This window comes from Rhinolophus sinicus, chromosome 16 (genome assembly GCF_057876585.1).
Source record: "Rhinolophus sinicus isolate RSI-liver-muscle chromosome 16, RSI-T2T, whole genome shotgun sequence".
NCBI classification, from domain to species: domain Eukaryota; kingdom Metazoa; phylum Chordata; class Mammalia; order Chiroptera; family Rhinolophidae; genus Rhinolophus; species Rhinolophus sinicus.
The window spans coordinates 53,364,015-53,391,685 of record NC_142516.1 but is presented as its reverse complement, the minus strand read 5'-3'; the positions used below and the strand labels follow the sequence as shown (position 1 = coordinate 53,391,685).

Here is a 27,671-nt window from a genome sequence, read left to right as displayed (position 1 = left end):
TTCAGAGAAACAGGCAAAACTACTCAGTTCAAAACCCTATTGGTTTCATCCTATTAAGTGAATCCTCACTCCCTCATCCACATATATACACAAAGGAAAAAAGATTAGAAGGATATATGTCAGTGGGAACATTTGTTTCTCTGGATGGTGCCACGCTGGATGGTTTTAGCTTTCTTTTTGTTACTTTGCTTTTTCTAGATTTTCTACAACAGCTATGTTTTCGTTTTGTAATAAATACAAAATTTAAAAGTATTTTAAAGTTGAAGCCCGTCACTTTTAGGTATGGTATGCCTCACCGTATGCTATTTTCAGGGAAGTCATCTCAAATTAACAAGACTGAACTAGCCCATAATTTCACAGAAGCTGCAGGGTTTAAAGTTTACACAAAATTGCACTTTGCTTATTGTGAGCATGCTTAGCAAGAGAGAGGAGAAGCTAAACTTCCTAATGTTCAAACTGGTCAACAGAACTGAGCAGCTAAGCTGTTAGAATGAGACTTTTGATGGACTTGGTAGAACTCAGTGTTCTAAGCTGTATCACCTAGAGTGATTTTTAATAAATGGTTAATGTAGGGCAGTGAGCAGAGGGAAGGGGTATTGTGTAATGCAGCTGCAGGTGGTAACTCTGTCACCCAGTGGAGTTGGGTACGCTTCTGAACTGAGCCCAAGGACACCTAGATAGGGCAGCTGTTCTCCAGGCTGAGGATGTCCGTTGTCTTCCAGTCAGATGATGTGTGTCATCAGGTCCTGCCTTTAGACTCCTCAGTCTGTGACAAGGCTTTCCCTTGGCCATCTGGCTCCTCCAGTTTCCAGCTTAAATGAATTATTATTTCATCTTTAAGGTGATTCTAGTGGATTTTCTTTATGCAATTGTGGATATAAACAAAGACCAACCAAATGAGGAAAGCAAACACTATTTATTCTGAACTTGCTGGAGGAATTAGCTTTTGTTTTGGCAAAGGAGTGGTAAAGGCTTACAGTGGAATAAAGGAAAGGCTTCAGGTATTACCTCTTTGGAAGCTGTTGGCATGCACAAGCTGTAGGTAGGCTAACTAGAAGCAAGGCTTCCTATGTGATTGGTTATGGGGGTACATTTGGCTTTATCTGGTTGGTCCTAAATTGGAAGCAGGGACCAAAATTAAGGAAGCTATCAGTTATTTATCAAGTTCTGGCCATTTGGGTCAATTGCTACAGAAGTTATTGTGCAGGTTCCTGGATTGTCACTGAAGATAGCAATCTGGCTTTCTGCAAATCTAACTTATAGAAGGCTTGCTTCTGGGGTGGTTTATTGTAGGTAAGGGGGTTGATCTTCTGAGTAGGTTGCTGCAGGGTGTGGATGAAAATTCTATGGTTATATATGGTCTGGCCACTGTCTATTTGTAGGTACGTAGGGCATGGTCTGGAAGGATCCCGAGCACAGGAGCTTCTGTCCCTGTGGAACTGGGGTAGGTCACCCTCCCAGCACAGAATGCATTAGCCATCACAGAACCTACATTGACATAATTATCACCCAAAGTCCATAGATTACCTTAGGATGTAATTACATTCACTCTTGGTGTTGTACATTCTATTGGTTTGGACAAATATATAATGACATATATCCACCTTTATAGTATCATACAGAATAGTTTCACTGCCCTAAATATCCTTTGCAGACAGATACATTTTTTAACTACCACATTCATTCAAACACACACTTCTTATGTTAAATTCTACTGAATTTTATCTAACTTTAAAAAATATTTATTGCCATCAAAATGAAATGAATTAAACTGTATTGTAAATATAATGTTACCCTTGAGGACTATTAAGGTACATAGGACCATTGTCCATACACTCAATGCCCTAGCTTACTTACTTTTGTCACCATTGAGTTATAAGCTACTATTACCAAATCTATTTCTACAGCTTCCTCCATCTGCTTTCATTCATTCCTCATTTAGTAAGATGCTCCTATGGAAGATAAGATAGTGTTTTAGGCACTGAGGGTACAAGAATCAGGAGATAAAGAATGATAAAAATATGATCCCTGAGTGTAGGTTACAACTGGTAGGGAGACAATAGCAAAAGCTCTACAGGTGTGCAAATAAGATGACTTTTGAATGAGGTTATGGCATGAGCAGAGTCATGGAAGTGTGCACATAACATGGTTATCTGAGGTATGGTGAGTGGACTACATGTGTAAAACACTAGGCTGCAGAGAGGCATGAAAAGCAAAGTATGGAGGGCTCAGAGCCCTGATAAGGGATTTGTTTTCCTCTGTGTTATGAGACATTACCAGTTTTTACAGAGGGAAGTGACATGATTCAACATGTGTTTTTACAGAGTGCCTCTGAGATCAGTGGCAAGGAGATGAACTGTGAGATTGCTGGAGAGTTTAAAAGTGAGATGTTGAATGCATTAGTTCAGGTCTAGCAGGAAGCAGTCACCAAGATGACATTAGATATACAAGAAATTTATTGGTGGTGGGAGCAGGAGAAGACTGTTGACGCAGTTCTGACCCTGGTGGAAGGGGAGACAGATGGAAGGTGTAGGAAGCGTCTTAGACTGTAGCACATATCTAAGAAAGTTTGGTCAGTCCGAATGGGAGTTTTCGAGCCAAAGTTGCAATGAGAGAAGTCCCCCATCTTGCAGAAATGGGTTGGCAGTAGTTCTCTGCTTGGCTTAGTTATTGATTGGGAGCCTGTGGGAAATATGGTTTTGGTTCAAATGTGGTGGTTGATCAGAGGGTCACAGGTGGGGCTGTCAGTCACATTCTAGGCTGAGTATCTTGAGGTGATGATAATATTGTCATCAGAGAGGAAACAGAAGCAGAGCATTCTGGGGGAAGGCGAGATCATGAATCTTGTTTGAGCAGAATTGAGTGTGAGGTGCTTGTGGAACACACATTTGGAAAAGTTGAAGCAATAGTTGGAAATATGAGTCTAGAGCTTGAGAGAGAGATAAGGATGGAGTTGCAGTTGTAGAGAGTCTGCTGAATGAATTCATGGGAATGAATGAAATTTCCTAGGCGTGGAGTATGGGGAAGAAAGTGGAAGCCAGGATGTTTGGAAATGGAGCATGTAAAAGGAGGGAGACAGAGCAATCTGAGATGAAGTAATCCAAAAGGCTGGATGATCAATTTTCAGGCAGGGGGGTTGTAGACTTAAGTGTTGTATTCTGGGTCTTAGGGATAAGAGGGAAGGAAGAAAATCCACTTGAAGACATAAAGACACTCTGAGGTGTGAGGAGTTGAGGGGCTGCCTGTCTGATGATCTGAGTGAGAGGCAAGAAGGGTGAGACTGATCGTTAGAGGAAAGAGGAAAAGTTCCAGAAGAGCTATTGTGAAATCTGGGTAGTGAAGAACCTAGATCAATCTGCATGGAGGACCTGCTGTGACTGAATGGCTTGAATTGTAAGGTCTGTTAGGATCCCATCACCCCAGCATCATTTAGTGACTTGGGAGCAGGAACAGAGAAAAAGGTGGTGACTGAATTTAGTGGAGGTTGAGGATTGGCAACGTCAAGAGCCCAAGGCCTTCAAGGGCCACTAGTCAGCACAGGCCAGTTGGGGTGGGAGAGAGGTGAGACAGTCCTGTCAGGCTACTGGTATGGAAGCTCAGTGACCACCTTATGAGACTGGAGTGGGGGCCCGAGCTGCTTATATTGGTATCGATTTAGGAGCTTTGGGGTGGGCGCTAGACTGCAGAGGTTGTGAGCTGCTTGTGGGTGGGTCTGTGTTCCAACTCTATTCTTTCTGTATTCTTTCCACCTCACCAAATGGCACTGAGCCTGAATTCAATAAGTCACCATCATGTGATGTGTGAATAACTGATCGCGTTTTGACTGCTCAGGTTTGTTTTACTTATTGAACCCAAGTTATTTTTATAAAAATGCAAACTGGGAATTTTAGTAAGAATTCTCATAGTCTATATCATCGATGTACTAATTGATTAAGCCACGAGAAAACAACATTTTGGAAAATCTGAAATTATTGTAGGCACTGCATTATTTCACAGAACTTGCTTAATAGCTTCAAGTTTCCATTTATAAATGTTTCTCTGAAGCCCATGCTTTTAGGGATGAGAGAACAATTTGTGCATTGATTTGTCATCATGGATTCTGTGAAGGGTGAGTTATTGGGAATATTGAGCTAGCTGTGTGTAGGAGTTTAAGAGAATTTTCATTGCAGCACCTTGATTCACATGTATTTTATGAGCACCTACTATGTGCCTAGCAGCTGCTGTGCCCCTGCCAAAATAAAGATTATAATTCGTGAGATTCTGGGATGGACTACAAATTTCTCCATATGCCTATTCTTTTGATCTATAAAAAATTATCTTTTTCCTGCAAGCATGTTCAATTGTTTGAGTTGGACTCTTAGAACATATCCTTCCCTTTTTGTTCTTGCTCTGCTGGCCATAACAACATACCCACAGGGAAGCAAAAAAGAAAAACAAAATACTCTAGGACTTCCATCCTGATTCTCATTTCAAACTGACCATTTGACCTGATTACATAGGTCAACTGGTGTTCCGGATAAATATGAATTTTGATGTTTCTCTGTACATTTCTCTAGAAAATGAGAGGCAGTGGAGAAGACCTCTCAGAAAGTGTGACCCAAGTTCAAGGAGTAAATAACAGATGTGGCACCTCTCGTTCCTGCTTCCCCCCTATGGGGAGCTGTTCTGGTTTTCCTGCAGCTGATCTAAAGATCTTTTTTTTTTTTAATCGAACCGGCAACCTTGTGGTTGAGAGCCTGTGCTCCAACCAACTGAGCCATCTGGGAGCTCAGCGGCAGCTCAGCTCAAGGTGCTGTGTTCAATTTTAGTTCAGGGGGCGGAGCGAGCCCACCATCCCTTGCGGGACTGGAGGAGTCGGGACTGGAGGAGTTGAACCGGCAACCTTGTGGTTGAGAGCCCGCTGGCCCATGTGGGAATTGAACCGGCAGCCTTACGGAGTTAGGAGCACCGAGCTCTAACCGCCTGAGCCACCAGGCCAGCCCTGATCTAAAGATCTTGAACCTGTGTATCTTTTGGGAGAGCAGGAAGAGCTGTAGGGTCCGTATACTCTTTTGGAGCCAAGGAGCCAAGGAGTCACCAGAAACACAGCTTGGACATGCCTCTCAGCTCCTTTCAGCGGGAGGTGCCTGTCAGAGGGGGTCTAACTCTTGAGGGGCATGAGGGGTTGGATGAGGTGGGGTGTGAATTGGCTGATCAAGAAAACGGAGAAGAGCCTGGCAGGATTAGGGCGAGGTGGGTCAGAGCCCCAAGTCAGGCATGCATGGTGCGGTCCTGACCACATCTTGTCACATGGTGTGGGTGCCCCTCTGCCAGGCCTGAAGTCATTTCAAAGAGTTTCCATGTCGTTATTCTACACGACCCAGAGCTTATGGATTGGTTTGCCTTCCTGAAATGAACAAATTCTGTGATTGTCACAAACTTTGGTTTTGAAACCTTCCTCTACAGGAGGAGGAAACATGAGGGAGTAGAGTTTATGCTCTGTGTAAGTGAGTTTAAGCCAGGCTGTTACGGGGGAGACAGGGGTGCTACAGATGATTAGCTACATATTAGGAAGGAATCGGTACGCAAATTCTGATTTCCACTCATCAGAAAATCCTTATGTATGCTATCATTCATGGTCTGTTTTTCTTGGTTGAGACCCTCAACCCCACCCCATGCTTTCCTGAGCAGCTTTGAAGCCACAGGTCCACATGTTAGCAAGGAAAATGTGCCAAGGCAGGCTCTGCTCTCACATTCTGGTCCCAGCTTTCCCCTTAAGCCTCTGGCAGAAAAAGGCCTTTCTGGGAAAATTCAAATATGAGTGTGCTGGTTTTCAGCCCTGATGACTTCCTTGGAGACCTTTTCCCAGTATCTTGCCAAGCACACAGGGCAGGGAGTGGGAGGGAGGTGCTGACGCTGGCTCAGTGGCTGCTCTGTGTTGGGTGCTGCTGGGCTGTCCAGAAAATGCTGTTTGGACAGACAGCCACTGTGGGGACTGACAGGTACCTGTACCCATCTATTTCACAAGGAGGATTTTGTTCTGGGCATAACCTTTTAATTTAATTTAAAATTTTGAATAAGTAGCATAAGCACATTGTCCTAAATTAAAAAAACACGAAAAGATATACAGGGAAAAGCAAGACTCCTTCCCAATTAGCAGTCTCTTGAGAATCGTCCCAGAGATATTCTGTTAATATACAGCATATGCGTATATATTTATTTTTTTTAAAAAAAGTATAAATGGCAGAATAACATATACTCTCTGTGGGAACTAGACATAATTTTTTTAGATTGTCAAAAAAGCAAAAGCAAACCATGACTACATTTTTCCATATAATTGAGTAAAAAAACAACTCACAGGATTGTGTGTTTGGGGTAGTGGGTTAAGGGTGGGGAACAATGTGAATATGTGTGTGTGTTTGGGTAGGTATAGCAGGTATCTTGACCCATACAGTTTGCCTGTCCATTTTAATGACAGCTTTCCAGGTCTTGTCAAAATACATATATACGGAGAATTGAAACCTAGGCCCAGCAGTCCATGGAGTATTTAACAACTAAATTGGCTTGTTCCTGTTAGAAAGGATTTATTTGGTGTAGTAGTTGGTACAATGCTCTCCTTGCTATTTCAGGTGCCGCTGTTGCAAAGGCTCTGATGTGTAAAGAGAAAGCGTTTATTCTGAATTCTGAGAATTTGGAACAGTGAGACCCACCTGCGGATTCTTAGGGAGTGGTGCCGAGGCCACTGAACTCTGTTCTTGGTACATTAGGACTAGGGCATTATGCAATGCTTGAGGCAGAAGAATAAATAAGGTCAAAACAAAAAAAAAAGAACTAAGGTCAGAAGCCGACGTTTTTGTACACTAGAAAATAACTTAACTGCTGAGATTCCTGAAGGATAGCCTGAGGATTTTCATGCCTGGGATTGCACAATAACACACAGCGTCTGGCTGCCCTGCCAGGCTTGCCAGGCAGGTATCTGGAGAAGGACAGGTTGTCTCCAAGTGTGTTTTAATGGATGCTCTCTCATTCTGTCTCATTGTTTCCCTGGTTAGTTTCATTGTTGTTCCCATTAAGGAAGAGAAGTGCTGGCATTGGGCACGTTTTCAGGAGGACACTTTTTTTGTCAAATTGGAAGGACAAGTGTGAGGAAGGTGCACTGCTGTGGGGTTTGCTCTGGGGGAAATCTGAACTCTCTCCTTTCTCCCCTTTGTCCACACAGCTTTTCTTGGGATGTGCTGCCTAGGGTTTGGATGGCACAATTAATTGCCTTTTAAAAATGCTTCTCTTACTAGGGAGGGGAAAAAAGGCTGTCACTTTAGAATTCAGGATCCCACACTATTTTCTCTAGAAAGGAGTTCGTTTTCTAGGGAGAGAGGACCTCAATGTATGGTGGAGTACAGTGGTGGACATTGCATGGCTAGGATTTGTGCTTCTGTTTAGATCAATCATGCCCGCAAAATTTGCTCTTAGAGACTGATTCTGCTATGTTCCATTTCAGGTAGATTCAACAGGTAGATCTTTGATTGTAAACTTTTCCCTCTTCTCTCCCTTTCTCCATGTCCATTGGATCTTGGCATCTTTTAACATATTATGGTAACTCAAACTCTGGGCTCCTAAATACACTGGGTTGGCTCTTCTGCCAATTGGGCCAAAAATGAGATTTCATTGAGTGGGGATGAAAAATGGCATCCAGTGAACAAACACTTGAAACAATTCAGACAGTAAGCTGTGTGTTTGGAAAATGTTTTTTTTATAATATGTGATTGGTAAAACCTGAGGTCTTGATTTTATCATAGTGAGAAGCAGCTTAAGTCTCTGCTCTTTAAGTCACAGACTGTCTTGGCTTCTCGCCGGGAAGTTTGGTCATGATAAGCAATGGACGAGTGAATGGAAAGGCTTTTCACACCATTCCCTCTTTCTGAAGCATGACCAAGTGCCCATCCTACTCTTGATGGCTCAGCAGTGTCCATTCGCTTGGTGTACAGAGAATTGTTCATTCTATTAACTCACTTTGTTCCCAGTAGAAGGTAAAATAAAATTGGTTGTAAAGACCAGACTAAGATGAGGGCCAGTCAGGGAATATTCATATTACCCCCAAGCTGGGTAAGGGCAGAGCCTGCAGCTGCTTGGGAAGTTTGGTCCTGTAGGGACTAGAGTATATGTGTTATAGGATTAGAACTTCTGTGTCTCAAGTTTGACCATTTTTATGCTTCTGGGTCTTATCTGTACTTAACTATTTTGCTCTTTGTTTATGCTAATTGGCCTTTAAATTTTTTCAAGTGTTCATTCAAGTGTGTAAGACATTGTGGCAGCTGTGAGGGATGCTGGTGTGTATCTGGAGACCTGGAACTGATGTGGAAGGTGCCGGTGGGTTCCTGGCTGGTCTGAGTTGGTGTTTTCTCTTCCTCACTATTGAAGGCGGCATATGGGCAGCACAGGACCAGGGCCTGGGTGGCAGGAGGCTCCTGAAGGAAGGAGGAAGGGCACTGGGCTGTAGTTGACGCTCTCCTTCGTGGACAGTCCTGCTGGGAGGTATAAAAGAAATGGGTTTTTGCAGAAGGGAAAATCAGATCCTTCCATCATTCTAGTTGAGAGTTTAGGGTCTCCAGATACACATCAGCATTCCCCTTGTAACAGCCACTTGTTTTATGCACTTGAATGAAACATCTGAAATTTTTAAAAGGCCAATTGGCACAAATGAAGAACATAATAATTAATGATAGATAATACCCAGAAGCATAAAAAAGATCAATCCAAATACAGATGTTTCTAGCTGAAAGGGTTCCAGGGGGAAGATCTTAGGAGCAGTGGGGCAGTATTGGGGGCTCACTGCAGCCATCTCCTTGGGCCTCTGCGGCTCCTCTTTCTGCAATTCCCATTAAACTCACTTGCCACAGCCCAACTTTTTAAGGGGAAACCATGAAAAGCTTTTTTTGAAATTTATTTTTTATTCACATATAGTTGACATGTAGTATTATATTAGTTTCAGGTGTACAACGTACTGATTCAGCACTTACTTGTATACCTGACAAAGTGATCGCCACAATAAGCCTAGTAACCCTTTGTCACCTTGCAAAGTTATTACAATATTATTGACTATTTTCTCTATGCTGTAGATTATATGCCTGTGGCTTATTTATTTTGTAACAAAAATGAAAATCTTTTAGTCACTAAAATAAGTCATGACACAAAAAAGTCAAGCTTGAGAAGCAAGGCTTGTTGATTCTGTCATGCTTCTATCCTCACGTGGTGCTCTCCTTGTATGTGTGCTGTATCCAAATGTCCCTTTTCTTACAAGGATGACGGTCACTGAATTGGGGCTGACCCTCACATAGCATGACTTCATCGTAACTTGATTGCATCAGCAAAGACCCCATTTCCAAATAAGATCACATTCACAGGTACCTGGGGTTAGGGCTTCAATATTTTTTTTGAGGACATAGTTCAACCCACAATACTCCTTTGCTCATCTCTATCCTGGACTATTGTATTGGTATCTTACATATTTTCCTGTGTCCAGGGTCTCCCTTCTGACATATCCACACTACCAATAGAATTGTTTTTCTATGGTGTAGAAAAACAAATCTTTGTATTTTTTTTTTTTTAAAGATTTTATTGGGGAAAGGGAACAGGACTTTATTGGGGAATAGTGTGTACTTCCAGGCCTTTTTTCCAAGTCAAGTTGTTGTCCTTTCAATCTTAGTTGTGGATTGCCGTTGCTAGTTTCAGGGGGCACAGCCCACCATCTCTTGCGGGAGTTGAACTGGCAACCTTGTGGTTGAGAGGATGCACTCCAACCAACTGAGCCATCCAGAAGCTCAGTGACAGCTCAGCTCAAGGTGCTGTGTTCAATCTCATTGCAGGGGGCGCTGCCCACCATCCCTTGCAGGACTGGAGGAATTGAACTGGCAAACCTTGTGGTTGAGAGCCCGTGCTCCAGCCAACTGAGCCATCTGGGAGGCAGCTCAGCTCAAGGTGCCGTGTTCAATCTTAGTTGCAGGGGGCGGAGCCCACCATCCCTTGGGGGACTCGAGGAATTGAACTGGCAACCTTGTGGTTGAGAGCCCACTGGCCCATGTGGGAATCAAACCGGCAGCCTTCGGAGTTAGGAGCTTGGAGCTCTAACCGCCTGAGCCACCAGGCCGGCCCAAATCTTAGTATTTTATACTCTGTGACTCTATGATTTGACAAAGCCCTTCAGACTGTTCTGATGTGAGACCTGGACCTTTTGTCTTCATAACATAATATGAAACAGGGACCTGTCCCTCTTGCACAGGATCTTAATTGAAGCTGGTCCTGCTGAATCATATGCCTGCCATGAACTACTAATTAATCACCCCTCCTACTGGGCTTGTCAACCACTCTGCCCTAAGATGATTTTGGGATTTCTTGCATGATTATTCCTAAGGATGCTGTACTTGGCATTTCTCCTCAGATACTGGTTTATGACATTTTCACTTTTGTTTTCTAAAATTTCAGTGGAAGGAGGCCAGATTATCATAATGCAGTTGGATTATATTTACCCATCAAACTGATACGTACAGAACTATCCTCTTTGCTTAACCCAGTCTGGCAAAATGGCACACCTCTTGTGAATTTATTTCCTGTGAAAGCATGTGAAGTGGGAGGGTGGGGTGGAAGGTAAAAGTGTTTTCATTGAGGATAAAGAAGGATTAATGAGAATAATATTCACATAGAGTAGTAGGGTTAAAACAACATGAAGCATCTTCCTAGACAGTGTGCCATTTTAGAGATTGCTGAACTTAGATTTTTCTCTGATCTGTAATAATAAAGTCACTCAATTCCAAGATTTAAGTGAATCTTTAAGAAGATCTTAAAAGAGCCAGATATTTGCCCAAGTCATTAAATCTCAGTTAAATTTCAGTAGCATGCTCTATCTATATGCAGAGGGGCAGAGAAAGAACCATCTAAGGTCACTTGTATCTAGAAAGTATTTCAGTATAACTGATACACATGTAGCAGGTGTGAACCTGGTCCTGTGGGTAAAGTATGGAATCTGAAGTTACACTGAGTTGTTACCCTTTCATTTAAAGAGGTGTGGCTTTAGGGAGTGATCCTCTTCAAGTCTCGTTTCCTAAGCTGCATGAAAAGCATTTGGTACAATTCCTGGCATAGAATAAATACTCAGAAATGTCAGATGCTGTTACTGTTTTGTTGTTATACAAATGACTCAAAATAGGATGTCACCTGCATCCAAAAACTTTTATAATTCCTACCTAATTACCTAAGTGCCCTACTGAGAATGCTGGTTAAAACTGCATGTGGGTCTTTTATTACAACTGACATTTTACATTGTTGGGTAAAGGGCTTTTTTTTTTTTTTAATGAAGGGCTTTTAATAAGTAGCTCTTTCAGTGACACAAAGGATAAAGTGTTAGAAGTAGAGCAATTTTAGAGAAAAATGTAGACCATGTGTTATTTAAGACTTGTATCAACTGTTGGTATAACACAATTTAAAAGGGAAAACAATATTTTACTAAGAGAAAGCAGAATTTTTATTTGGTTTAAATACAAAAGAAATGTAAAGGGGACAAAAGAAACCTGGAGTGAGGCAAGTGTTAAAACTGGGCAATTCTGACAAAGCCAAAAAAAAAGAAGAGCTAAAAAAATTATGAGGAACCAACTTTGAGGAGTAATTGAATGCTGTTTGGGGATTTTTTTTCTTCAGATTTCCACACAATATTTAGTGTTGTGTGTGGGGGGATGGTTCTTATATTTTCTACATGGCTGTTCTCTGTATATAAATATTCAAACAAAAAGAGGGTTTAAAACTATAATTAGAGCTCTCTTTTGAGACATTTTCTCTCTATAACATTTCTCTCTTTCCTACAATCAGGTGAAAATGAAATCCTTACAACTCTACGTGCAATTTCCAGCAAAAACCAGATCTGGAGATCGTATATTGGCATGGGCTATTATAACTGCTCAGTGCCTCAGGCAATTTTGCGGAACTTACTGGAGAACTCAGGATGGTAATGTATTACTTGATTAACAACAGGAGTAACCCTGATTTAATTTGCATGATTCTCCCCATCCTCCCACGCCCCCCTGCCCTGGGAGCCTCATAAATTATCCACTGACACCTACACTCCCATGCTGTTGCTAACTTCCAGGAACCTACCTGGCTTTGGCTTTCTCTGGCTTGGGAAATTTTCTTCCTCAAACCTAGAGGAAGTAGAAGCGTCTTTCCACTTTAATTCACAAAACATTCTAGAGCTCTAAATTGTGGATGCTAGTAATCTCTTTCTCTCTCTGATAATGTCTATTCTGTCTTTGTAAGCATATTTGAGCAAGATGTCAAACCTACAGAAGGGCAGATTCAGGGCTTTATTCTTTAGACACTGGGATTTTAGGCTATGTCTGATTCAGTGAGTCGGAATCTTGGTCCATTGCTGTCTGTCAGGAATTTAGGAATACCCATTGTCTCTCCCATCCTACTCCACCGTCAATGTTCTAGATTCACAACCAACTGAGAAAGAAGACATAGTGTCAGGTAAATGGAGATCAAAACATCAGCTTTATTACTTAGCACTTTGTAGAGAAAGAGAACATGTGTATCCTGTGAACAGGCTCTTACAGAAACGATAAAGAAGGGGCTGAGCTGTGCATGCTCAGTTGCTTGTTCAGTTCTTACATCACCTATCAGGTAACTCATTCCCAGTCCTTTAGGGGTGGGTGTGTGTGTGTGTGTGTGTGTGTGTGTGTGTCTTTGTACCTGCCTGCTCTGGCTGCCACTGATTGCACAATACTGAAAGTGTTTTTCCCTCACTAGAGGAAAACTTCCCAAGTCCACTTCCATGCTATTTGGCTATTTTACATTGCTGTTTGCTGTATAATATAAAGATTGTAACAGAGGTCCACATTCCAATACTAAACAAGAAGATACTTTGGATATTTTTCCCCCCAACCTGCCTGCATCTGCCCTTACCATTTTTTTTTTTTGAAATATATTTGTCTTTCACTTTTTATTTTTCATTAGTTTCAGCTGTACAAAACAATGTACTAGTTAGACATTTACACCCCTCACAAAGTGAAAACCCCTCTCCCCCAATCTACTATCTCTCAGAGGACATTGTATGTATATAGCTGTTACAATTCCATTGACTCTATTCTCTATGCTGTACTCCACATCCTGTAACCATATATATATATTGGCATATATATATATTATATATAACCATATATATATTATATATAACCATATATATATATATTATAACCATAACCATATATATATATATTATATATATATATAATTATTATTATTCAGCTTCAGGTGTACACTGCAGTGGTCAAGCACACCTTGGATATTTTTCACAAGCAGAGGCCATGGCTCCAAAGGTGCCTGGGAGCAGATCAGGGCACCTGCTGCTTCTGCCCATTGGGAAACATTGTCTGACTATGGAGGAGGAAAGATGAGGACTCCTGGGCCTTTCTTTCCCTTGTATTTGGATCAGTTGTTTTATATACCAGCATCTTTGAATTGAAACTATTTCAGCTGATGCCTTAGTTTCCAAAGGAATGTGTGTACTTCTTTCCAGCATAGAAACCAAGTGTGGAGAGGCGATGATAATTCTTAGGTGATTTTTTTTTTTAGTTAGAGTATGAGGTCATTTTAATTTCTAGTAGGACTGTTACTATATGAGGACAGAATAAGTGGTCGCCTTTGCAATTGAAAAGCATTTATAGCAAGATGCAGAGATTGTCTTTTAGGTTAGCATATATAGAAAAAGTCAACTTTAGTAAAGGGAAGGTAGGCTTCCCTGTGGGAAATCATGGAACTCCCTCCAAATGAGCTTTTGAAATATCAAGTGCATACTCCAGAGCAATAAATCTTAAACATTCACTGAATATTTTGCATCTTTTTAAAAAGTAAGTTTTACGTAATACGATTTTGTCCGAATTAATTTCAGTTCTGAGTGACCAGAATTCTCACTGTGATATAATCATCTCATAAGAGAATCTCTCCACCTGCCATCCTAAGACAGACCACTGAGACATCCATGAGTTCTTCATTTTTCACGTGAAAAACAGAAATACGTGCCTGTCTGAGAAAATTCTAAGCTGCCATAATTTTTACTGTTTGTTCCAGTCAATACCTGAAGATAGGTATAGACCATACTTGTCTCCCAGCCTCTGGGAGGGTAGGAGCCTAACTTTTATGAACATCAGTTAGCAAACCCCGATGGGTGCCCATGGACCAGCCTCTTTCTTCCTGGTTTTTGTACTTTCTCATTTCCCTGACTCTACTGAGTCTCTGCTCATTCTCTTTCTCCTCCCTCATTCTGTCTTTAAAACATCCAGTCACCTCTAAAATACATGCATGGTGGAGGGGGAAAGGGCGGTAGAGAAATGTAGACCCATGTAAGAATACAAACTTTGATATTTTGAAAAGTAAACCTGACACGCTCCTTAATTCTAAACCTTGTACAAAGTGTTCTTAGTCCTAGCATCAGGCACGCTATGGCAACTACTTATGACATGTGAACTTACACTTTTCCCTCTTACCACCCACAAACATAACTGGTTTCTGTGTGTTTGAGTCTGTGAGTGACTGTGTGTGTGGCCACCAGCACAGCCCGTCATCATCTGCCTCAAGTCCAGACCTGTCGTTCTGAGGACCAAAGCGTTGCTTTACCTTACGGCATAGGCTCGGCTGGGGGGGAGCACAGCACCTTTGCATCTTTCATCTGCTTTTGCATAAGTGCAAAAGTGTTCCTGCGAAAGTGAGAATGTTTTGTCCTAGATGGAGTTATTAGTGTTCCATAACGACAGGAGCCAGATCTGTTAGCATAATCACTTCTGCCTTGCCATCTGCATCCAGAGCTTTTACTTACAATATGCTCCATTTCTTTATCAGTAAGAGGGAAAAACCATCAAAAAACTAGTTTTTCTGCTTTGGGTATATGTGTGAATTTATGTGCACTGTTGAGGGCTCCTTTCCACTGTGGTGTTTGGTAAAAGTTTGAATGGTAAACTCCAAGTTTGGTTTCAAAAGCAAATGGCCTGTCTTTCTTCCTACTACAAAATAAGCTACGACAGTACATGAATGGGCTGCAGCATTATGGCTGTCTGAATACTGGCCAGTTGGCCTTTATTCGTGCTGGCTGTACAGAATATTCACCATATTGCTTCCTGGCTGTGAGCTGATGTGTTCATTTACTTTAGGAGCTGCCAGCAATTTGAGAGGGAGACAATGCTGTTCTTTGCTTTTCAGTCCTGGTTTTTGGGCGCATTTAAATATTGTTTGTTTCCGTTCTCCGAAAGCGGATCTGGACCAGAGGGTGCTACAGCACCTGGCCAGTGAGTGATAGGGAGAGCTGTGCACATAAGGGTGCTAGATTTCACATTATCACCCTTCTGAATGGTTTCCATAGAGACGGAACCAACAAATTCCGGCAACGTGAGGTGAAAATAAATGGACAACATAGCCTCGAAAGAATACAAACATTTGGGCTCTTACAAGAAAATTTACCACAGGTCTAGAATTTATTTTATGGGGTCCTCCATTGCAAATTTTCGAATGCTGATAACATCAGTAATTAATATAAAAAAGAAATCTACGTTTTCTTTGTGGCCATTTCTCTTTTGTGTAGTTTTGGCACTGGGATTAAAATGAGAGAATCTTATGAATGTTTATTCTACTGCAAAACACCCCACTACCTCCCTCTTTCTCAATTCCAAAAGAAAGTCACAATCATAGAGAATCCAAAAGCCAAAATCATAGAGAATACTCAATATTTTGGAGGAAATGTTAATGCCATGTTGAATATATGAAGCATTCTATTTAAATGGGACAAAATACATTTTTGGATATGCAGATATTTTTTGTTTTCTAATATTAAAATACACCTAGAAACATAAACCAGTTGAGTAAACTAGTCAGTGGGTACATAGACATTGCAGATCAGACACATTTTCTTAATCACTATGTTTTGCCTAACGAGGCAACTAAACCCTTTGATGCAGGATGACAGGCCTTGTGTACGCATTTTTCTCCTAAAATGAAGTTTTATTTGGTATCTCCAGGATCACGACTCACCAAGCTAAGAATCCTTTAATAGATGATTTTGAAGACAGTTAATGCCTGTTTTATTTTAGTAGTGTAAAAACCTGTAGATTATAAAAAAAGTTTACAAGTAAAAGAAGTGGGCTCATCTATTTGTCATCTTTGCAAGAAAACAATTCTGAAGCTCTCTACAGTTAACAGTGCTAATGAGCGTCAGCCTAACTTTGGACTTATAAAAGGGTCAAGCAAGGAGAGAACCGCTGAGCGAGAGGGAGGTAAAATTAAATCCCGAAGGCTGTGATAGAAGGAACGACATGGTCTCCGGTCTGACGGACTATGCCTGGGAGGTTTGGGGCTTTCTCCTGCAGGTAATGGGAAGCCAGCCCCCTTTGAGCAGGAGAATCAAATACACACACTTGCACCACAAATATTCGATCAGTTCCTATTTTAAGCACTGCTTTTAAAGGGATGTCAGAAGGAAGACTAATGGCCATAGGTTATTATTTGGGGCTAAAAAAATCTAGAATTTACTCCTTGAGAATTGGTAGAATAGTGGTATCTTTGAAGGAATAAGAATATTCGGGAAGCGGGACTAGTTTGTTTGGGGATCTAGTTGGATGAAGAACAGGAAATGTGAAGACGACATGGGGTGTGATGAATTTCCAGGAAAATATAGTTTCCAAGTAGAAATCTCTAATAATAATATCTGAATAGAACAGTGATTAAATTCTTTGGGAGAAGTCTATGAGTGTTTACTTTAAAAATTTTTTAAAAGACCAAAATAGCAAAAACAACTTTTTAAAACAACTAACATTTGGGCTGGATTTTACCATTTCCAAATGTGCTATATAGTTTAAATAAATTACGATAAATAAAATGATTTAATACCATATAACAATGAAAATTATGTTGTATAATATTTGGTTATTAGAACTGCCCATGGAATAATGTTAATGGAAAAAGAAATCATGATACAAAACTTTATAGAGTGTAATCTTACTTTAAATATACATATGATTATGATGTAGGAAAGAGACTGAAATCAATTAACTTGATTGTGGTAATCACTTCATAAAATACATGTATACCAAATCATCATGTTGCACACTTCACTTTACATATATACAATTTTATTTTTCAATTATAACTCTATAAAGCTGGAGGGGAAAAAAAAGAATGCATAATGAAAAATCACAAGTCAAGAAGAAAAGGGACAGATAAGACAACAGAAAAATGGGCAGCACACTTGAGTGTGCCCATCACAAAAGAGAAAAAGACTGAAAAGAAACGCATGAAAATGTTTACTGTTGTTCCCTTGGAGTTTTGGAATTATGGGTGATGTTATTTTTCTTGTTACCTGACCTTTTTACAATGACCATGGATAAGATAATCAGAGAAAGGTTGTGAATGTGTTCCTGACACATAGAAGATGGTTAATAAATAGTAACTGATGTCTTTAACATTTAGAACATAAAATAAAAAAGGAAAAATATGGTTAATCTTACTGCTCAAAGAAAAATCACTGTTTACATTTACATTTTCATTGACTTGTTTTTACAAATTTACAAAAATAGTTTCATGGTATTTACACTTAATTTTAAAAATTAATATATCATGAGCATCTTCCATATCAGGAAACATTCTTTTACACATAATTTTCAATAAATGCATAGTATTACATGCAGTTGTCTAGTTTATTTAATCATTCCCCTGCTAGTGGATACTCAGTTTGTTGTTCATTTTTCAATTTTATATTCAGCGCTGTGATGAATTCTTTGGAGCATCACTCTTTCTCTTCCTATTGTATATCCTATATCTATTAATATCATGGATATATTGAATCTTTCCCATTTATTAGATGGACTAACTGGTACATGTGTATGTGTGTGTGTACATGCATGTGTGCAAGTTTGTGTATCACTCCATATGTCAAATAATGATTCCGAGTAAAATGAAAGTTTACAAGGCAATGTAAACATGTCTCAATGGTGGCCCTGCTGTGTGTGAATGTTTTATCTGCTCTGAGGTCACAATTGCCCCTTGTCTATACCTTTTGTGTGACTCCATTTCTGCTCAGATTCCCTTCCTACTTTGTCTGCGTCATGTATTGTCTGCCTCATTTATTCCAGTTCACCACCCACTTAGAATTTGGCAATGTGATTACAGTTACTAAGCCAGGCTGTTAATGGAGTTAACTGAAGCAAAAATGTACTCTGTTACACACACACACACACACACACACACACACACACACACCCAATAAAAGTTTCAGGAAAATTATTTCAGTCTTCACATTGTACTGCTGGGTAAGGCAAGCTTCCCCACCCCACTAACCACGAAAGGTAAGAAGAGACATTGATTTCAAAGCCTTCAAAAAAGGGAAAAAAAGGATGGAAATATCCTGAATGTGATTACAAGAACATGAGAGAAAGGAAAATGGAAAAATGAAAGATAATCAGAAAACAAAAAGCTTGGAAAAATGAAAACAAAACAAAAGAACCTAAAACTTTGTCTGAATACTCTTCTGGCATGGAAGGACAAAATAAGAGATAGGAAACAACTTAATCACATGCAGGAGCATGGTCCGCAGTCTGACCCACGTGGGTGGTGGGCAGAGTGAATGGATTCTTGGTGAAGAGATAGCAGCTCTATTATAAGTCCACAGTCACCCTCTATCCTATCACCTTATTTTGTTTCTTTAAAATATCACTCTGAAATAATTTTATTTGTCTCTTTTGCCTCATTACAATCTATTCTCCTTGAGATCAGGGACTGTTATCCATCATGCTTATGATGTGTCACCAGAACCTATTGTAGTTCTCAGCACTTAGTAGGCGTGTGATAAATATTTGTAGGATGAGTGAATGAATGAAGGAATGAAAAAAAGGATGAAAGCACTGAGTGAGTTAACCTCATATACCTAAACACACATTTTTGGCTAACAACTGGAGGCTATAAGATTAGAATTCATGTGTATGCTGCCTTCTAATAATTTTTATCCTTGATTTTTGATAGCTATGTAGGTAACTTACACAGACTCTTAATAACTAGATAGGGAGAATTCTTAAATAGACCTCTATTCGTTTTTTAGGAGCACATAGAACTTCTGGTTAGTATAAAAGAAATATTCTTCCTCCCGAAAAACAAGTTTTGAGTATTAGAAATTAGATTCTTGGCTATTTTCCAATTGTGAACTGTGAATGGAATGAGCTTTTTAGCCAAAAGAAAGATAATAGGAAGTGAAATTTCTGTTTATGTCGTCATAAGTAGGCTCAAGTGGATATTAAAAACCAGCTTACAATAAAGCACATACATACAATAAGATTATTATTATTTTAATTTTATTGGGGAATAGTGTGTTTCTCCAGGGCCCATCAGCTCCAAGTCATTGTCCTTCAATCTAGTTGTGGACGGCACAGCTCAGCTCCAAGTCCAGCTGCCATTTTCAATCTTAATTGCAGGGTTCGCAGCCCACCATCCCATGTGGGAATTGAACTGGCACCTTGTTGTTGAGAGCTCGTGCTCTAACCAACTGACTTATCCGGCTGCCCTTCTGGAAGCCGAGCAGCAGCTCGTTGTCTTCAATCTATTTGTGGAGGGCGCAGCTCACTGGCCCATGTGGGAATGGAACCGGCAACCCTGTTGCTCAGAGCTTGCGCTCTAACCAACTGAGCCATCCGGCCTCCCCTGCAATAAGATTATTAAAATAGAAATGTGAAATTAAAAAATAATGGGATAGGAAAGTAAGTCCTGATCATCCCCAAAGAATAATATTGTTACTGTGATTTAATTCTGAGCTTCCTTACAGAGGCCAAAAGGGAAGCTTACTGATCTATTATATAACTCTCAAAAGAGGTACACTTAATTTTCAGGTACTGAATTCTAAACTGAAGACATTTCATGAACTTTTCTGAATAGTGGGGTCAAAGTTTGGACATGGCCTTTTGTGTCCCTCACAGGATCACCCAGTATACTCCATACCAGCCAGAGGTGTCCCAGGGGAGACTGGAGAGCTTACTGAACTACCAGACCATGGTGTGTGACATTACGGGCATGGACATGGCCAACGCATCCCTGCTGGATGAGGCGACTGCGGCTGCAGAGGCAATGCAGCTGTGCCACAGGTGAGAGGCCCAGCCTGAGATTCCGTCAGGGTAAGGGACAGCCTTTTTCCTGCTTTGTCAGAAGTTCTGGTATTTCCTGAGGATGCATTTCTAGAATTTGAATTGCTGGTTCATGGTGTATAGTAAGTTAAGGATCACTCTCCAGTTCCTGACCTTCCTTCCTTCTTTGCCTTCTGAGTAATTTGAGCTTACCTTCCTGGTAGAATTCTCATGTAGACGGTCATCTGGTTGGGAAATCTGCCCACCCTTATAATGTATCTGTCTGAGATTTTGTGCCTCTAGCCTCGAATGCCCGAGTAAGTCTCTTGGCTTCCACAGATTTGAGAGGTGGTGAGCCCCAAATTTGCTCAGCAGCTATGGCGGCCTCTAAGTTCCAGCCGCAGGCCCTTCTGCTTTCCAAGTAGCCCTGTAGGGTGGGTTTAGGCCCTTCCTCCTGTCATGGATGGACAGTTACAAAGGAATGCTGCTTACCCACTCCTGGTTATTATGCTGAGCGTTTCACTCATTTTCATCTATCTTCCTCATCCACTTTCTCGCTTCTTTCCCATTCACTACCACTGATTTTGCTAAATAGTGCTGGAATGAGAATTGTATTTCAGTGGAAATCTATTCAGTAATGGTCATTATTAATCATTAAGGACTCAGTATTTTTTTTATACTGTTGACATAAGAAACATCCAAACCTGTAGCGAATTTTTGTAACAGTTTGTTTGAACCAAATTGATGACATGCTGGGGAGCAAGATCTCAAATGCTCCAGAGAATAACAGGTTTGCAGCTTCTTTTATGCATTTGAAATTAAGGAGGGACTATAAGGAAGATTACACAGGGGTGGGAAAAAGCAAGGTGGCGGGGGAGCAAGGCGAAGACTGGATTATAGGGTAGTTAACAAGATATGTACTTTTTTGTGGTTAGGGCTTATTTCAAAGGTGTGTTAACTTAAATGCAAGGAAACAGTGGGTTTATCTTAAGGCAAAGATAAACCTTTTATTAAAGAAGTTATATGCCTAGGGCATGACTACCCACTGTGACCTGCCCAGTTAAGAATTTATTATCAGATTACCCTGTGAGATTACTTCCAGAGAACCTTCATGTTTAAATGTGATTTTCCTTTTCAACAGACACAACAAGAGGAGGAAATTTTTTGTTGACCCTCGTTGCCACCCACAGACAATAGCTGTCATCCAAACTCGAGCCAAGTAATTAATTTTATTCATATTTTGAACTCAGAAATAATAGACTCATCTCGGCTGATTTTCTCACTTCCAAACTAATTGGAGGTGAACCTGGTTTAAACTGGGGTTGCTGGGTTTTACTTTCCCTCCCACTTCCCAGGATCTTGCTGGTAAGTAAACTATGTCAGAGTTGAGGGGAAATAGCTGTAGTTGCTTCTGCTTTGTATTAAGTTATAATAATGTTTTCTGTATTCTGTTTATGTAAAAATAAAATTTTAAATATTAAAAATTTCAACAGTTTTGCAGAAACTTTGAAAAGCAGAGGGAATAAATGGAACTCTCACACAACTGTGAAGATTTTGTGTGTGTTCCTGCAAACATAGTTATAGTCTGTTGTGGGTATAGAATGATGCAGATGAAAGTTTATTGTATTTGCTTAGTGCTCTAATCAGATAAAACAGACAGTACAACTACCACTGTGGGTGTGTTTGTTTCCTTGCTCCTTGTAAAAGCTGGGTAATCTCCCTGACACCCATTCCACCATCTCTTCAGAAGGCGTTTCTCACAGATATTGGAATTAGATGGTTTCAGGAACCTAAGGAAGGTCTCCTCCTTGTCTTACTGGTGGTTTTCCATTCACCTAAGACTGATCCAGTGGGAAAGTAGCGATGCCTCTGTTGGTTCAGGTGTTGGTTCTTTAGCCCTAGGAAGCCATGTTTTTGGTCTTCTCTCAGGAGCTGGTTCAGACAGGAAAGGGGGATGAGTGGTAAGGGTGGAAGAGAAAAACAGAAGCTGAGCCATTGAATGCACTGAGTTGGTTTGAAGCACTGTTATTACTGAAGGGCCATGTGTCGAATTGGGGTGTGTGTGTGTTGGCATGGGGTCGTGGGGAGACATTGAGGAAGGACAGAGTATGAATGCTGTATCATGGAAAAGAAACTGTAGGTAATTTGATTTTCCCTTGTAAACCAAAAACGTGATTGGTCTTCGTCTTCTCTCTTTCCAGATATGCTGGAGTCCTCATTGAGCTGAAGTTACCCCATGAAATGGACTTCAGTGGAAAAGACGTCAGTGGAGTGCTGTTCCAGTACCCAGACACGGAGGGGAAGGTGGAAGACTATGCCGAACTCGTAGAGAGAGCCCATCAGGCTGGGGTAGGCAGACCTCCTTGTGGGGGCATGTCTCAACTTTGAATTATTATTATTATTTTTGGTGTGTCTTAATTTCTGTAGCTTTATCACCTGGAATGGTAAAACTGTCTCCTCCTATCTCCCTTCTTCAAGTTTATTTGTTCATTGAGTCCTGGCACATAGGAGGCACTCAGTATATATTTTAAATGAATGAATGAATAAATGAAGTTCACACGATATGAACCAACTCTGCCAGTCTGCCTATAATAGAGATAATTTATTACTCTCCCACTACTCTCAGGGAAAGTAACAACCTTATCCATTTTCTCTTGTTTCCTTTCTAGAGCTTGGCTTGCTGTGCTACTGACCTTTTAGCTCTGTGTATCTTGAGGCCTCCTGGAGAATTTGGGGTAGACATCGCCCTGGGAAGTTCACAGAGATTTGGGGTGCCACTGGGCTATGGCGGACCACATGCAGCCTTTTTTGCTGTCAGAGAAAGCTTGGTGAGGATGATGCCTGGAAGAATGGTGGGAGTGACAAGGTAAACAGCTCATGTTTCTCCACTTTTGTTGTGGTGATGGTTTTCCCTGCTCTGTCTCTTGATCACAAAAGTTGTTGATTGCTCTTTGAACTCTACTGGGTCATTTTGGGTTGATTAAAGAAATATACAACATAGATTCAGAAGAGAGAATCTGTTTGGGTATGAACGAGTTAGTGCCTCTTCTCAAATGCCATGAGTTTGCATATATTTGAAAAAGTGTGTGTATAATTCACAACATATTTGTACTGAAGTCATATAAGTGAATTTATCTAGATTGATGAAAACCTGGAGAGACTGAATAGTTTAGGTGTGTTTTATATCTAACTAGTTTCTTTCTTGGAGGTGTCATGCCACACAGTTATGTAAAGAAGGTGCAATGAGAGATTGTCATGCAGACACCCAGTAGGATCCATGTTATTTCCTAGAGGCCTGCCATGGGACCATTGGAGTTACTTCCAAATGTACTTTCTTGAGTGCTTCTCACTGATGAAGCTCCTCAGATTAAGAACTTCGATGAATGCCATGAATATTACTGGGAAATTTAGCATGATCTTTTTGACCTTTCATAAAAGCTGATCTATTAAAGTCAGGGAGTGGTCTGAAATAGTGAATGATGTGATGGTGCTGTGAAATTCTAAAGTATTCTCAATTTGCCACAGGGTAGCAAAAGGCACTTTACTTTTTAGTGGAAAAATAACAGTTCCTTAAAGTATTTTTACATTGGCTTCTTTCCGTGATGTTTCCTCACCAGACAAAATGAAATTAGACAAAATTTTCTAATTCAAAAATTTTAATGTTAATTATTAACTCAATAATTTTTGTATTGAACTTACACTTCTGGAAAATGGACCCTAGACCTTGATGAAATAAAGGATAAGTCTGCTAAATCTTTGTGTTTATCCAAATTTTTAATTGCATTAGGAAGGGAAAAATTATTAGGGACAGATAAGTTGATTAACATCATTTTTATTTATAGCTATATAGGCACTTCAGATTTCTAGTACAGAAATGCTGTTTCCTTTGTCAGATACTTCCCTTTATCCTGAGTCTGCCAAGCAGCTCAGAGTTAAAGTTAATTCTCAATCACCATTATTATATGAATATTAGGCTGGGTAATTCCTGGAAAATTTCCTTTTAAGGTTTCCAGCCTTGTTGTATATACATATCTCTTGGTGCCTCAAATCCTCAAAGTGCAAACTAAAAATGCGTAGTCCTATTTTAAAGAGGATGGTTTGGAAATTGTTACTTTATGGCCCAAGTAAATTTGCTGCATTTACTTCAAGCTGGGAAGAAAAGAAGAAGGTCCATTTATGACAACTCCTGGTGCTATGATTATCTGTGCTAATTGGCTGTTTTATTCTTGGCCCAGAGATGCCACCGGGAAAGAAGTGTATCGCCTTGCTCTTCAAACCAGGGAGCAACACATCCGGAGAGACAAGGCTACCAGCAACATCTGTACAGCTCAGGTAGATCACATACCTGACCGGCACCTTGAATGAATGCCTTACATCTATAGAAGTGAACTACTCATTCATCCACTCAGTTGTTCTTTAATTTATTCACCACCTACTGAGCAGTGTGCATACCAGAAGTGTTAAGATCTTATTGGTAGAGAAGTCTTATGGTCTTGTCAGAACGAAAATACAATGTATTTTACTGGTGCTCTGTGTATGCATACCCTTCACCCTTCAAGGTCTCTAGCATTCTTGTCCATAGGGCAAGTTTTTATGGGTGGTCATTGGGTGCCGTCTCTTTGGGCCGCAATGGAGGCCCTCCAGGATAGGGTGAGGAAGGCAAAGTGAGGATCTGGAGGTGACTGTACTTGAAGGGGATGACCCAGATTGGCAAGCTGGTCGTGGTCATAGGGTACTCTTACTGATAGGCATTCCTCACGTGGGTGGGGTAAAGAAGAGTTACCTGGAAGTTGCCCAAGGGTTCAGGTCAGGGGGAGCGGTGTTTCTGATGTCCAGCCAACTCCTCTTCTTTACCCACCCACTTGAGGAATGGGGTGGGGTAAAGAAGATCAGGTGCAGGGCCCCTGCTGAGCATGTGGTCTATTCTCGGTCCTTCTCTAGCATTCAAGGTCAGAGAAGGAGGGAGAGCTCACAGATGCTCTTCCTTCTCAGGGCATTGGCTCAAAGCACCACCACCAGGTTGTAGAAAAATCTCTCCAGGAAGGCAGTAGATGACAAGGTCTTATAGTTGGTTCTGTAGCCATTGGTGTTTGGAGCAGTTTCCTCATTGATTTTCTTGTATGATCTTTTTTTGCCTCTGGAAGGTGGCTGCTTCTTTTCAGGGAAGAGCTCTTCTAGTATCGTAGGAAGGAGCCAGTTGTCACAGCCTTTTCCTCTTTTGACAGCAAATGGATCTTTATACGATGCCTTCACTTTCTGCAGTTTACCCTCCATTTGTTGAATTCTCTGCTTGCAGGTTTTCCCTTTCTCTGCAGCTGACTGCTCCTATCTTGCCCTTTCTGCTCATGTTCTTCCACAAGGTGTCTGATCATAAGTACATAAGGGTTTTTGAATTTCCCAAGTGAACTGGGACTGTCTACAATGAACAAATCTTATGTTTGTACTTTTTAATTTATTCCAGTTCATTATAGCTGATGTTTTATTTTTTTAACTTGGATTATAAAAGGCTCTATCTTTTGCAGTAATTATTAAAGTGATGTTTGCCCTGGAGATCACCATACTCTTGTCTTCCTTGATTTTCACCTTTTCATTCTGGAGATCTCTCTATTATCTGTTGTATTTCATGCATTTCCTTTTCATGATTGGTTGCATAAAACAATTGCCCGCAACTCCAGTACCATTCTGTTTGTTAGCTTGAAATTATTCTCTTTTGTTAAGAGATGACTGCTAGCTATTGAGTTGTTCTTTGGACACTCTATGTCTTTGGAGACTTGAGTTTGCACAAGTAACTTAGGGTGATATTGTGTGGTTAGAAGGCTGCTTACTGGCAGGATCTAAGGTGAAAAAAACAGGTGAGGGATGGGGCCAAGAGGAGGAGAAGCAAGTGGTGGGCCGCTATCACTTTCCCCCAAGTTGATGCTCCTTTTGTCGTCTGGCCCTAATCATCCTCTTTTTATCCTCTTCCCTGGCCCGAGGTGCCATCACAGAGTTCCCTTCCTCGCTCCCCAGGCAGGACTCCTTCACTGAAGCATCTGTGGAACTGTGTCCCTTATCTCTGAGAGAATCCAATGCCATTCCTTTCTGTTTCCTGTCACACTAGAACACACACTTCCCTGTAAATATTTTCATGAAACTTCAATCCAATAGTCAAGAGATACGTATTTATCTAAGTAAGTGCTGTCCGCAGGGAATAAGCCAGTAGGTTCTGGTTTTTCTTTTTTAATATATGTCCTGCCAACTCATTTTGGTTTTATTCCCCTGCCTTCTGCATTTTTATCTTTGGTAGTTCTTTGCCACATATTTTTCCATTCATCTCTTGGTTGTTCAAATTCAGCCTCTAGTGCTTTATTTAAGGCCTTAGGAGAATTATATTCCCTGAGTTCTGTTTTTGAAAATTTTTGTTGCTTTTATCCTTGAGGAACTGTTTGATTGAATATAAAATTCTTAGATCTCACTTTTTTTCCCTCCTGAGCCCTTTGTTGCTCTTGTGTCTTCCAACATTAAATTTGCATCTGGATGTTTGATGACAGCCTGATCTTCCCCTTTATGTGTGACATGATCATATTACATGAAACCCCTTTATAATGGTCAAATTTGAAGGTTTAGTGTAGTGACTCCAGAGCATCTTGGATGCCATGTTTCCCCAGCAGGTGTTCAGGCATGTTATAGATGGTCCCCAACCATCATAGAGAATGCAGGAAATTTGTCATGTTGCTTTGTCTCTGTTTTCTATTTTTGTCTCTCAAGTGAAAATAGTAATTCCTCCCACTAATCATCTTCCATCACATTGTTGAACATGATTCTTTAAATGTTCTCTGTCATTTTAGGCTCTCTTGGCGAATATGGCTGCCATGTTTGCAATCTACCATGGTTCCCGTGGGCTGGAGCATATTGCTAGAAGGGTACATAATGCCACTTTGATTTTGTCTGAAGGTGAGTCAGGTACCTATTTTGAAACTTTGGTGCATAACAGGACTGATACACATGAGTAAGTGAAATTGAAAACTCATTGCATGTGCATACTGTATATAGAACTAAAAGTCAAATAAAGAACTGGGAAGAATATGTTCAACTTCTGTGACAGAGACTGAGTTAGTATTTTTACTATAGAGAGCTCTTATTCACTCCCCACATCCCATACTTGAGAAGGATAAAAAACCCTGAGAGAAAAATGGGCGAAGGACATTAAGTATAATTTAAAAAGAAATAAGTACACAAATAAGTGGTCAATGAACATATATAATTTCAACCTCACTATTACTCAAGGAAATGTAAATTGAAACAATAAAGTATTTTTTCTCCCATTACACTGGCAAAGATGAAAGAGAATGCTGATATTGGTATGACTTTTATGAGGGCACTTAATATGATCAAAAGCTTTTAAAATGTGCTGACAATTTGATCCAGAAATTCTACTTCTAGGAATATATCCAAAGAAAATCATCAGATAGGGCTGTAAAGGGTGTCCATTGAAATACTGTTTAGAATAACACAATCTTGAAAATAGCCTAAATGCCCAATAATAAGTAATTAGTTAAATTATGATACATCTGTAAGTTT

At 40.4% G+C, this 27,671-nt stretch overlaps 1 protein-coding gene across 1 annotated transcript in view; it reads left to right on the top strand.

The window, feature by feature from the left end:
- The window catches only part of GLDC (glycine decarboxylase), a 74,140-nt gene that overhangs the window by 3,838 nt on the left and 42,631 nt on the right, over positions 1–27,671 (top strand). The window contains exons 3-9 of the mRNA XM_019727139.3: positions 11,836–11,971; positions 19,968–20,132; positions 21,253–21,330; positions 22,313–22,460; positions 22,781–22,977; positions 24,347–24,443; positions 26,939–27,044. Of these exons, the coding sequence (XP_019582698.3) occupies positions 11,836–11,971; positions 19,968–20,132; positions 21,253–21,330; positions 22,313–22,460; positions 22,781–22,977; positions 24,347–24,443; positions 26,939–27,044 (927 nt within the window). The remainder of the gene's footprint in view (positions 1–11,835; positions 11,972–19,967; positions 20,133–21,252; positions 21,331–22,312; positions 22,461–22,780; positions 22,978–24,346; positions 24,444–26,938; positions 27,045–27,671) is intronic.